The following is a 13,670-nucleotide window of genomic DNA, read 5'->3' on the forward strand; positions in this document are numbered from 1 at the left end:
GATTTTCTTTGCTTGTTCCAGCTTCTTCATCATCTGAATCATTATCTATCACAGTACTGGGAATTAAGTTAGAATCACAAAAAGTAACATGTATGGATTCCTCTATAGTCCTATGCTCCTTGAGATAAATTCTATAGGCCTTGCTTGTGGTGGAATATCCAACAAACATTCCTTCATAGGATTTTGGATCAAACTTTCCAAGATTTTCTTTATTATTAAGCACAAAATATTTGCATCTAAAAACATGAAAGTACTTAAGATTTGGGGGGTTCCTTTCCATAGCTCATAAGGGGTTTTCTTTAACCCTTTTCTAATGATTGTTCTATTCAAAATATAACATGCTGTGTTCACAGCTTCAGCCCACAAAAATTTAGGAATTTCATTCTCACATAGCATAGCCCTAGTCATTTCTTGAAGGCTTCTATTCCTTCTTTCAACCACCCCATTTTGTTGGGGGGTTCTAGGACATGAAAAATTATGAGAAATTCCTAAGTCATCACAGAATTTTTCAAAATCTTGATTTTCAAATTCTCTTCCATGATCACTTCTCAAATGGGCAATTTTCAAATCCTTTTCGTTTTGAATTTTCTTGCAAAGAGTGGAAAAGGCATGAAAATCATCATTTTTATGAGCAAGAAAAAGTACCCAACCAAATCTAGAGTAATCATCTACCACCACAAGGCCATAGTGTTTACCTCCTAAACTTTGAGTTCTAGTAGGACCAAAAAGATCAATATTTAACATCTCCAATGGCCTTTTGGTTGAGATTTCATCTTTTGATTTAAAAGAGGATTTTACTTGTTTGCCCAATTGAAAAGCATCACAAGTAAGATCCTTATCAAACTTGATGTTTGGAATACCTTTAACCAATTTCCTTTTGACTAGCTTAGAAATTTGGTACATGCTAGCATGTCCCAACTTTCTATGCCAAAGCCATTTTTCAGATTCAAAAGATGTAAAACATATTACATTTTGTTCCTTTAAATCCTCAAGAGTTAATTCATACACATTGTTGCATCTTTTGGCTTCAAATAAAATATCCCCAGTTTTCTCGCAAACAACCAAACAAACAAACTTCTTAAAAATAACATCAAAACCTAAATCACCAATTGACTAATACTAAGTAAGTTATGTTTCAAACCATTTACAAGAAGAACATCGTTTATACAAGATGAAAAATTTTTACCAACTTTTTCAACAGCCACTATTTTTCCTTTTGCATCATCACCAAAAGTGACAAGTCCTCCATCATACTCATCAAGCTTTATGAAGAAGGTTGTCTTTCCGGTCATATGCCTAGAACATCTGTTGTCCATATACCACATATTCTCCTTCCTTTTGGATGCTAGGCACACCTACAAAACAAGCTTAAGAGACCTTAGGTATCCAAATCTTTTTGGATCCTTTTACGTTAAACCATCTTCTATGTCCTAAACCATTGTAATAAAAAACAACTTTACAAACTTTATCACCAATCATTCTTTCACCAAAGAAACATTGAATAGGAAAGTGTCCATTTCGATTGCATAGCCTACAAAATCTTGGAGTTGCTGTTTTGTTAAAGTAGGTTGGGTCTTGATACCTTGTATCATTTGAAGATGAAGCAATGTTTTCAAAATGATATTTTTCAGATTTATAAAACCCCAACACAGCTTTATCATAAAGAGGTTTTTGACTAGCCAAAATTTGATTAAGATTTTCAGAACTTTGTGTAAACTTGGCTAAGTCTTCTTTAAGCCTTTTAACCTCTTTAAGCAACTCTTCATTTCTTTTAAAACAGTCTACATATGCAAGGACAGAATGGTCACTTTCACAGCTTCTAATTTGGGCTCTTAACTGCTTATTTTCTTCAACAAGATCACAAGCAGTTTTGGCCTCTCTCACTTTCTCTTTTAGAAAACTGTTTTCAGCTTTAAGAATGGTGATTTGTTGTTCAAGTTCTTGATTTTCCAACAGAAAACATCTTATTTTTTCAGAAAGGTGGTCTATCATAAGATGAAGATCTTCAGTGTTAGGGTTATGAAAGACTACCTGATTTACATGATCTGCCATGAGACACGGTTGTGACTTGGTCTCCGATTCTTCATCATCATCATCTAAGTCATTTTCCAAATCTTCCCATGAGGCCATCAGTCACTTCTTCTTTCCCTTTTTCGGCTTCTCCTCCTTCTTTAACTTGGGACAGTCAGATCTGAAATGCCCCATTTCCTTGCAATTGTAACAGGTTAATTTGCTAAGGTCTTTCTTCATCTTCCTTGAGCTGCTGCCTTTGCCTTTGAGCTTCACCATTTTCCTGAATTTTTTTGCAAACAACACAAACTCATTTTCAGAAGAGTTATCGCTGGATTCATCATCCAGAGGGTTAGTCATAGAAGAAAAAGCAATTCCTTTCTTTTTTGAATCTTTTTTCAAATAGGTGTTTTCAAAAGCAAGAAGATTTCCTCTCAAATCATCAAGTGTCATGGAATCTAAGCTACTGCTCTCAGAAATAATTAAAGCTTTTGTTTCCCACTCTTTTGTAAGACATCTCAACACTCTTCTCACTAGCACAGATTCAGAATGTGTAATTCCCAGAGCATCTAAGCCAACAATGATGGCGTTGAACCGTTCAAACAGTTCATCAATGGACTCTCCTTCCTTCATTGCAAACATTTCATATTCTCTGTTCAACATGTCTGTCCGAGTCTTCTTTACAATGGTGGTTCCTTCATGAGTGATTTGTAGCTTGTCCCAGATTTCCTTTGCCGTTGTGCATCGTGATACCCGTCGGTACTCCTCAAAGCTGATAGCACAGTTGAGCAGGTTTATTGCGTTGGCATTTAACTCTACCTTCTTCCTATCTTCTTTGGTCCATCTTGCTTCCGGTTTGAGGGAGACTACTCCTTCAGCATTTGTGGTAGTTGGAAATTGGGGCCCTTCCAGGATAATCTTCCAAAGTCTGTAATCCACTGCTTGTACAAATATCTTCATCATCTCCTTCCAATAGGTATAATTTTTCCCATTGAAAAGAGGAGGTCTGTTGCTCGATTGACCTTCAGTCAGATTATAGGACACCACATTTGCGCCACTGTTTTCTGCCATAAGGATCTTTTCTCCAAGCTGCAAAGCTTGATCTCTTTGAGACCAAGCTCTGATACCAATTGATGGTTTCAGTGGCTAAGAGAAGGGAGGTTGAATCTTAGCCCCCTTTTTGCTTGCTAACACTTGCTGGACTTAGAGGAAACTTTTCTGTTTTTAGCTCATCACTTCACACGAGACTTTGTCTTTTGTCTCATCCCTAGCCACGAGACTTTTCTTTTTGTCTCGTCACTTGGCACGAGATATTTTTGGATTTTGCTCCTGTGCAGTAGAAACAGAAATGGAGTAGAGAAGAGAAGAAGATTACACCCAGATATATCCTGGTTCAGCTGCTAAGTACAGTGCAGCCTACATCCAGTCTCCATCACAAACATGATAAAATTTTACTATAATCAATCTGATTACAAACTGTAAAGTGCTAACCCAACTTACAAGGGGATTCCCACAGAATCATGAAACACAACATAGATGAACAAAGGAACTCTAAGACATCTATGGCTTTTTCTTTTAATTTTGCACTCTCTGCCTTTTTCATACAAACCTTACTGTTTGCCTTTTTCCATGAGACTCAAGACATGACAAATTAAACAGAAAAATACTTAAACAGAATACATTGAAGGAGAAGAGAAAACTGTTAGCTCAGGTAGCTCTGAGAATTCTGTGCCTTGCACTCTCAAACTTTCTCCTTGCTTCAAACAGTGGCTGTTCTCTCTTTTTATAGAAGAGGGAAGCCTCCACTATTGAAGCCAAAAACCAAGCCAACTTCTTCTTCCTTCAAGAAACAGAACCGGTTCGGCCACATAGAGAGAGAAGAGATAACCATGCAAAACCCAACATGCAATTACCTCTAGTCCTTTCTTGATCATCACTCTTCATCAATCCGAGCTCTCCATCCTTGGCTTGCTCTCCAAGATGGATTTCTGGCCATTGATGCTTCATAATGATGATGACTTCATCTGCTTCAATCTCTGCTTCTACCATCACTTCGCCACTCTAGCTACTTCCTGTGGTGGTTGAGCAGAATCAAAGACAAGCCATGCCTCCAAGAATCTCCTCCTTACTGGCCGAATCTTCTTCTTCCTTTTTGAGCATGAAGAGCTCAAGATTACCTCACCAAATCTAACTATATTTGGTGAAAATCTCAGCCACAGCTCATTTTTATTTTAGTATGTTTTCTTGCCATCTTCATGATGGTCTTGAGACGAGCTCTATCTTCTTTTCGGTGAGTAGGTGTAGCTACCATGGCTTTCATTATTTCCTGGTTAATGTCCGAAGAGAAGAAAAATATGAGAGAGAATAAACAACTTGGAAAAAGCAATTCAATGTAATAAACATATTACACAAGTAAAGGTTGCTTTTACTTCCCTTTGCTGAGAGGCGTACATAGCTATCATAGCAATCAAATCAATCTTCTCTCACTTACTTATGTTTCCAATGCTTAAATTAAATTTGAAATCCATCAAAGAGAGAAATGAAATCCGTTGAAGGTGTGAGGCAATGGTAACATTTTCTTTCCTGATAAATTTTGTTTCGGATCAAGCAATGGAATCATTCATCAAAATTAAAATTGGGCTTGGTAGTAACAACATTGATTTTGGCCCCATAATATTTTGATTCAGGCTAAGTATTGGATCACTTAGCAAAGATTTATAATTGGGCTTGTAACCACAAGCATTAAGTTTGGCCCAACACAAGAACAATAATTAAGCCAAACTTCATTGATTAATATTTGAATCAATGCTAAGCAAAAATTCACACTTGGGCTTGTAATCATTTATATTTTATTTTCGGCCCAATTAAAAACCTGCACAGCAAAATTAATTTAATTAATATATCAATCAAAATTAGATTAATAATTTTGCTATTAATAATGTTTGATCATCATTAATTTAATTTAGAGTTTTCCAAACTCATCAACCTATTTCAGGTTTATAATGGATTTTAAAATAGCATCATTTTGTTTTTTACTCATAATAATTGTACTCTTGATTTTTAAAATTTATTAAAAAATTAATTTATTTGGATATCCAAATATACTTTCATCATATTCAAGGGATTTTGTTCTCTTTTCTTAGTCATTTATACTCGTGCATATGCTTGGCATTTCATTGAGGCATTTGAAGCTTTATCCGATTTGCCAAAGTTGACACAAATAGCAACATTTTCTTGGGTTTCTTTTCTTTCTTTTCTTTTTTAATTTAACAAAAATTAAATTTTAAATTTTTAAACCATAAAAATTTTGATATTATATTATAAAATTACTTTTAGAAAAATATATTTTTTTAATAAAATTATTGATTCTCTCTTAAATGATCGATCGAATCCATACTAAAATTTAAGTAACTTATTAACATATTCTAAATTATCTACCAACAAAAATATAACTTTAGCAGTTAAAATTAATTAATCTGCTTTTTATTCTTATACAGTTATACCTGTTTTGTTTCCACAGCTTTGTGTAGTTTAATTTGTCACTTTTACTTTTGGGCGCATCTTTGAATTGGTATACAAAAATTAAAAGATAAGTGGCCATGTTATGGTTATGCTATGATCAAAATTGGTGACATTCATTCATGTATTTACTATTTAGAGAAATATTTATGTCTTATTTTATATTAGNNNNAATATATTATCTATTTTTTTGTTGGTATAAACTCGATCCAAAATAAGAGAGATAATGTGTATGATTTATCAATCACTTCCTTCGGTGTCCCCATCAAGAATAATAAAAAATCATAAATAAAACAAAATCACACACAAAAAAAAAGAAATGTTAGAAGACAATATTAATTAATCATCATAAATATTTTTAATGATGTAAGATGATATCTAATGATGTAAAATTAATCATTTTTTTATGATTAAATACTGAAATTTCAATAGAAGTCCTCTAAACTTTCTCCAAAACGAATATCCTAAAACCCAACAACTAGGACACACGAAAAGTAATCCTCATACCAATCAACAAAACTTAAAACACCTGACAAAATATTAAATAATAAAATAACTCCTTGCATATTGTGGCTGCAACCCCTCTTTTTCCGTCAATCTCATCCATTTTGTGCTTCCCTTTGTTATATCCCTCCATCCCTATTCCTCTTAACTTTTCTTGTTTAATACTTTTTGCACCCACTCCTTCCTTAGCTTTGAGAATGAGACTCCACATATCACTTCTTTCATCCCTGCTACAATGATTATATCCTCATGCCTCTCTCCATTATTTGATGCCACTAAGCTCTTCCATTGATTAATGTATTGAAACTGCATTTTGAATTCCAAGTGTTGTCCATCAAAAGAATAAGAAATTTATTATAAGGAAAAAATAAGAAAATATATAACATGTATTTTCTTTAAAAACAATTAAACACATTTCCTTGGCAATAAATATCAAAATATATAACTTTGAACACCCTTCTTTTATAATTAATGACAATAAAACATATTTTATTAAAATTATTTTTAGTATTCATAANCTGCTTTTTGTTCTTTTTCACTTTAATTTTTATATATCAACATGTATATATTTTGACTAAAAGTATTTTTAAAAAATTAAAAATTATTTGCATATCAAAATTTTAATTTAATATATACAACTTCGAGCCAAATAGATATAAAGATCAAACCTATCATGGTATTGTAGCTGTAACGAAATACAATGGAGATATTTCAGTATTCATCAAATATCAGCATGAATTTAAATCAGAAAGAATGTATATACGCTGTTATACACCACCATCTTCAGCTTCTTGTAAAGATGAGTATGCGAAGAAAGTGCAAGTCAGGATATTTTTTAAATAAGCTATATTTGTATGTATTAAAACTAGAGTATTATGGACTCAACTAATTACTTGTCCAATTGTTGGTGTGCTCTCCCATAATTTCAAGAATACGCAGTCCATGTCATGCAAATCACCCACGAAATGGATTTGCCTACAACTTCGAGGAGCCACCCATGAAATGGAGAGATAACCGACAAATCTGCGTGGAAGTCCAACTCAACTATGACATCCACAAAATGGGACATGTCAGTGGCGGCGGCAGCGAAATGGACATTACAGCTGAGGCGACCACGAATTGAGTCAAGGCGTGGCTGACACACGCGAAATGGATCATCTCAATTGCGGCGTCCACGAAATGGCCACAACAATGGCGGCAGCAACGAAATGGTATATAGGTTTTTGTTGAAGGCTGCAAGTTTATAGTGCATCAGTACCGTACATGCATGCATTGGGTGCATGGGGTGGTAAGATTGGGGTTGATGAATTGGTGTGTATATAAAGGGCAGACGGGGTAAGGGACCAAGTGCTTCATGCATTGAAAAATAGTGGAAGAGAGAGTTAAGAATTGTAAACCGTGGAAAAGAGGGAAAAAAAAGTGAGTTTTGGCTAATATTTTTGTACTATGGTTTGAATATAAAAGTGTAACATGGGCGATGGTAGCGGTATGAACGTGGAAGAAAATCTTAATCGGTTAGACAAAGTACATATTGCCGTGCATTTGATTCATAAGGTTAGTGTCATGTGTGGTTAATTTTGTTATTAGTCTCTATTATTATTTAATATTTGCTAGCGTAAACTTAAGTGTGGTATTCCGATTTCGATGTTGCAATCCGCACGTGTTCTAACGCTGCATGACACACTTGTTGATGTTTTCACGTCGGAGCCGGTGGATCCAAGCATGGATCTCAGACGGCAGAGACTTGAACCATATTTACGACGAGTAGGATTCTATTATGCGTCATTAATAAGGCGTTTTGAGTTTGACAATCCGCTGATAAGTGCATTTGTTGAACGATGGCGACCCGAGACGCACACATTTCATCTCCCGTGGGGTGTGTACCATAACACTAGAGGATGTGGCTATGCAGTTAGGGTTACCCATTGATGGCGAGCCTGTTAGTGGTACTCTAAGGTCATGGAGCAAGTTTCACCAGAGAGATATATGGCAATGGTGCGAAGAGCTACTTGTTGATTTTCCACCAGGACATGTAGCTACTTGGTGCGAAGAGCTACTTGGTGAGTTTCAGCCTTATGTTGTACTTCGCTGTCCCTACATGTCCGGGTGGAAAATCACCAAGTAGCTCTTCGCACCATTGCCATATATCTCTCTGGTGAAACTTGTTCCATGACCTTAGAGTACCACTAACAGGCTTGCCATCAATGGGTAACCCTAACTACATAGCCATATCCTCTAGTGTTATGGTACACTCACCCCACGGGAGATGAAATGTGTGCGTCTCGAGTCACCATCGTTCAACAAATGCACCACTACAAGATTTTTGTTTATTTGTGGCAGTTTTTTTTCTTATTTGTGGAGGTTTATAACCCCCACCAAATGATTTGTGGAGGTTTCCAAAACCCCCAAAATTTGAGGTGCCACGAGGTCTTTTGTGGGAGTTTTTAAAAACCTCCACAATCTATTTAGTGGAGGTTTTGTGTGTGTTTAGTGGGAGTTTTATATTGAATTTTTGTGACAGTTTTAAATCACTTTTGTGGCAGTTTAAAACCTCCACAAATTGATTTTTTATTTTAACAAAATTAACTATTTTGTGAGATTTTCAAACCTCCACAAACCTGTAATTATTTATTTATTTTTAATTTTAAATCATTCATTAATCTCATCTCATTTACATACTCTCATCTCATTAATTAGCTACTTATCAATTATAAAATTTTCTATCAAAATTCAACACTAATGGTGAGTTTTGCACGGATCAAAATACACATAGATCAATTCCAAAGAGCTTCCATTCATAGTTATTTTACCCCAATACAACCAAGAGGTATATATTACAAGAACAAACATGAATCTAGAATTAAATTGCACTACATGAGAGTTACAATCTTATCCAGATTGGGAGTGCCCTTAAAAAATTGAGCAATTGAAGCAGGTTTGTTTTCCACTAACTTATAATAATATCCACAAAAAACAAGGCAGTTTTATACCTAATATGAAAGCTCAATGAAACTACAAAGAATTTTACAGTAACTAAACCTCAAATGAACTACTTGTTTCCCATATAATTGAAGCTGTTTGAGAAACAGCAACAGCATTTGGATCAACATTTTGAGTACTCTGAGCTATTTTTGATAGAGCTGTAACCTACATGTTAAATTGGAAGACGATAGAGATTATTGTATTTACCAACATGCACATAAATACTAATTGTTATATCAGAAAAATAGAACTTAGTTGCATCCCACTTTGGAAAATAAATCCAATTTTCAGAATGAAGCAAAAATGTAAATGAAACATAAATGTAGTGTAAATAAATACTATGATAAGATTCATACACAAAATACTAACCTTATATAGATTTAATTTGTTAAATTAAGCCAAATGTAAGTGAAAAAAAATACTAGGTATAATACTAGGTATCTGTGCCCTAATTACCGATTCCAAGTACTGTAAAAAAAATCTAACATAATTATGCTGGCTCTATCTCTTTAAGAGAATGAGAAATAGCAGCTACCAGAGACCAAACCTGAGAGAGAAGTTTTGCAAGGTATTCTGAACCCATTTTATTTGCCAAGTGCCCGTACTCAGGACTGGTGGCAAAATACTCTCGCTCCTTGCGCCTAGAAAAAATCATATCAACGTTTCTATTGATATCAGCTTGGGATCGATTTACTATACCAACCCAAGGATGTTGCAGACGATAGGATCTTCCTTCAAGGACCTTGATGCAATAAAAGGGTAACATCACAGAGTAAATTATAAGATTAGTCTCACAGGTTCAATTTTCAAACTTCCAAGAATTTCAAAAGGATATATTCAGCTGCATGCACGTGCACACACACACACACAGAGAGAGAGAGAGAGAGATTACATCCAATGCATTAGTTCTTTTGTCCATTAAATCCAGCTTTGTCAACACTCCAAATGTTCTCTCACCTGGACAGGTTGCAGATAGGAAATTAGTGAAAAACAGATGTCAGGGCTTCAAGCAAAAGGAACAAACAATTACTCCATGTAAGTACCTGATGGCTCCACTTCCCTTGCAATTTTAATAGCATCAGAAGTTGCTATGTCTTGATTGGCCAGAGATATTGCCAGTATAATACAATTAGGCTGTCAAAACGCATTAAATATTGGTTAATGGCATCTCAATTGCAGACTAAATGATTCATCAACAATATGAAGTCATAAAATGGTTCCCAGAGGCAGAGAGAAACACAATAAAGGTGTCTTTTTGGAATCAAGGAATTCATAATTTGTCACCCAGTGCAATAATAAATATAAGAAAGAAAAGCATGCTAAACGAAAACAAAAATCTAAATCTAAAATTCAACACCAGTATAAGAGGAAACAATAAAAGCATTGCAATACTACAAATAAGTCATTGACTCCCTAAGTCTTTATGACCTTATCAAAACAATCTACACAAACTGAAGAAGTACCCTTTTATATTTTTCAGTTTTGTCTTTTATATATATATAAAATACACACACACACACATATATACATTCTTAAAAAAATTTCATTTTACCTTCTCAATGTAAGACCGGACCATATTTTCAATGTCTTGAACAATACTCTCCTGCTGTCCTTCTGTAAATGGCATAGTAATCAATGACTGCAAACTATAGAGGAGCGAAATATCATACCGTATAAAGCAATTGAATGCAAATCATACCTACAACAACTTTAGTCAACCCTGGTAGATCAACCAAAGTTAGGTTGACAACTGCCCAAAAAACAGAGAAAAAAAAGGATAATTTAATTAGGGGAAAAACAAAGAACAGAAAGAATAGTTATGTAATAGCAAATGACAATTTAACTACTAGTTCCAGCTTATGCAATATGATAACAATTTACAGGAATTTAAATACAAATATAAATAACAAAAGAAAGAATAGAAATATAATATACAAAAAGAAAATAATAAAGGGAAAAAGACGATGATGCAAATTAAATAAATGAAATTTAAAAGCTTTTAAGAAGTGCTATTGTTATAATCTATTTACGTTCCCATGAAAAAGAAATGTTAACAATGAAGCGACTCATCGGAAGAATTTCTTGAATAAGGAGGTCTTCACATTGGTTTTGTCACAGCAAAGAGGAGTAGAAAGAGTATAGTTATATCTGAAGGCATTACAATTTCTTAATTGCAGAAGATCGTATAAGTGCTAATCTCTGAATTGAATACAGTGAGGAGGATAAGGGTCCTCTGACTTGTTAGGGTGGTGAGAATCCAGGAAAGCCATGACTGAAAATTTCTTCTCACAGAACAATCTTGCTAGCCTTTCTGATTTATTGATCATTCCTGATATCTGCCTATTGGCTTCTCTTGGAGCCTGAAAAGCAAGTAAATCAATCACAAACACACATGTAGGGTCTCAAATCTGAATACTAGTTAATAAAGAATACCAGATTTCCAGAACCAACAGTATAGAATCCATTTATGATGTCCACAAGAACAAGACCATTGACAGTGGCTTCGGTTAATACCACTGACTCCTGCTCCAGAGGAATCTCATTCTTGAGGAGCTCAACTGTTTGTGACACCATACTCCCTTTCCCGCACTAGCAAGTAATATGAATTTTCAGTTAAAATCGGTGAGTAACTATTACATGCTCACTTCATAATTATATGATAGTCATAGCAGTGTACCTACATTCACTAAGGCAAATTCACAAACATGTTCTACTCATGGTTCACCATATCTCAAACAAATTATACTGAATTCAAAGACCAATCCTTTTTTTCTCACTTGACCAAAATTAACCACAAAGAATTGCATACTAAATTCCCCACTCTATGTATTATATGCCAACTTTTCTTCAAATAAGATTCAATACTTTACTCAATAAAATTTATAATTTAATTTACTGTTAGGAAGAACATAACCATGTCCTCCATATACATAAATGAATAAATCAATAAAAAGGTTTTCCTAACGAGAAGAGCTGCCAAATTAGCTTAAGCACGAAGATATCACCTACCACTACCAGTCAATGCAAGTCATACGCAGAATCAAACATAGTATATAGATTCAATTTCTCAAGTTTGGCTACTAGACGAAAATAAACAGCACTAAAAGCAAAGAACAACGAAAATAGTGAGACCAGAGGAGGCGGCAAGCAGAGGAGGCAACTGCGAGAAAAGAATGACACCATGATGAGCAACGACAGATCTGGACGGCGATGCGATGATCTGCGACAAAGGACTGAGCAGAGGAGGCGATGGTGAGAAAAAAATGACACGACGATGAGCAACGGCGGAATGATCAGAGGAAGACGGCGAGCAACGACATTGACATAGAAGCTTGATGGCGGCAATGACGAGGACATGAACGGCGACAGTGGCGAGCTTACTCTCCCTCTGATCACGAACACTACAGCGAGCTTAATGGTGATAATGGCGGAGATGCGGCGAGTAGATCTAGGGTTCAGATCTCAAATTTTTTTGTTCAATTCTAAATTTGTTTGGACAAGTTTTTATTTAGAGTGAAATTTATTTGGGCTTATAATAATTTAGAGTATAAACATTTGTTTAGATGATTGGACTTAAAAATTTTTAAATTTTAACTAGTAGTAATTAATGGGAGTTTTATATTATGCCACAAATAAAAAATATTGGGGAGGTTTTAAAAAACATCCATAAAAAAAGTCCCATAAATAAATAAAAATCTTGTAGTGCACTTATCAGCGGATTGTCAAACTCAAAATGCCTTATTAGTGACGCATAATAGAATCCTACTCGTCGTAAATATGGTTCAAGTCTCTGCCGCCTGAGATCCATGCTTGGATCCACCGGCTCCGACGTGAAAACATCAACAAGTGTGCCATGCGGCGTCAGAACACGTGCGGATTGCAACATCAAAACCGGAATACCACACTTAAGTTTACACTAGCAAATATTAAATAATGATAGAGACTAATAACAAAATTAACCACACATGACACTAACCTTATGAATCAAATGCGCGGCAATATGCACTTCGTTTAACCGATTAAGATTTTCTTCCACGTTCATACCATTACCATCGCCCATGTTACTAAAAACTTGCAGCCTTCAACAAAAACCCATACCATTTCGTTGCTGCCGCAATTGTTGTGGCCATTTCATGGGCGCCGCAATGGAGATGATCTGTGCCAGCCACGGCTTGGCTCAATTCGTGGTCGCCTCAGCTGTAATGCCCATTTCGTTGCCACCGCCACTGACATGTCCCATCTCGTGGATGCCATAGTTGAGTTAGACTTTCACGCAGATTTGTCAATCAATCTCTCCATTTTGTGGGTGGCTCCTCGGAGTTGGTAGACAACCCCATTTCATAGGTGATTTGTATGACATGGGGCTGTATATTCTTAAAATTATTTTCATGCATGCGTAATCGAGGAATTAATGGTTTTTCTTTGTTTATTTTAATAAAAAAGCCCTATCCCGCATTAATCTTTGACCTTTTTCATATTTATGTAGGGTGGAATTTAGTGGCATGCATTTTATGACTTGCTAATTGCTATTTAAGTCTTAATTCCATTGCAATTTCAAAATTAGATAAACACATGTATGTACGCACTACAATAAATTCGGGCTGACAATTCTTTAAAAACGTTGCCTATAATACGAAAAAGTGTTGCTTTTGATC

General features: G+C 35.1%; 1 protein-coding gene and 1 long non-coding RNA gene across 5 annotated transcripts; both read right to left on the reverse strand.

The window, feature by feature from the left end:
* LOC107611985 lies at positions 5,999-6,525 on the reverse strand. Its single transcript, XR_001613555.2, has 2 exons — positions 6,489-6,525; positions 5,999-6,339 (listed from the first exon to the last, which is right to left on the reverse strand). It is a non-coding gene; the product is annotated as an uncharacterized LOC107611985 (long non-coding RNA).
* LOC107614203 (dynamin-related protein 1E) lies at positions 8,798-12,532 on the reverse strand. Of its 4 annotated transcripts, none has more exons than XM_021109792.1 (8): positions 11,449-12,523; positions 11,254-11,375; positions 10,715-10,765; positions 10,568-10,629; positions 10,059-10,149; positions 9,908-9,972; positions 9,563-9,757; positions 8,798-9,180 (listed from the first exon to the last, which is right to left on the reverse strand). In XM_021109792.1, exons 4-8 carry the CDS (start codon positions 10,589-10,591, stop codon positions 9,067-9,069), a joined length of 489 nt encoding a protein of 162 aa, XP_020965451.1. In that variant the 5' UTR covers positions 10,592-10,629; positions 10,715-10,765; positions 11,254-11,375; positions 11,449-12,523; the 3' UTR covers positions 8,798-9,066. The 4 variants fall into 4 exon arrangements, with proteins under 4 accessions (XP_020965451.1, XP_016171916.1, XP_020965449.1 ...); XM_016316430.2 differs by having other exon boundaries at positions 11,177-11,375; XM_021109790.1 differs by lacking the exons at positions 8,798-9,180; positions 9,563-9,757; positions 9,908-9,972; positions 10,059-10,149; positions 10,568-10,629 and having other exon boundaries at positions 10,709-10,765; positions 11,177-11,375; positions 11,449-11,604; positions 12,148-12,530.

This window comes from Arachis ipaensis, chromosome B08 (genome assembly GCF_000816755.2).
Source record: "Arachis ipaensis cultivar K30076 chromosome B08, Araip1.1, whole genome shotgun sequence".
Lineage (NCBI taxonomy): Eukaryota > Viridiplantae > Streptophyta > Magnoliopsida > Fabales > Fabaceae > Arachis > Arachis ipaensis.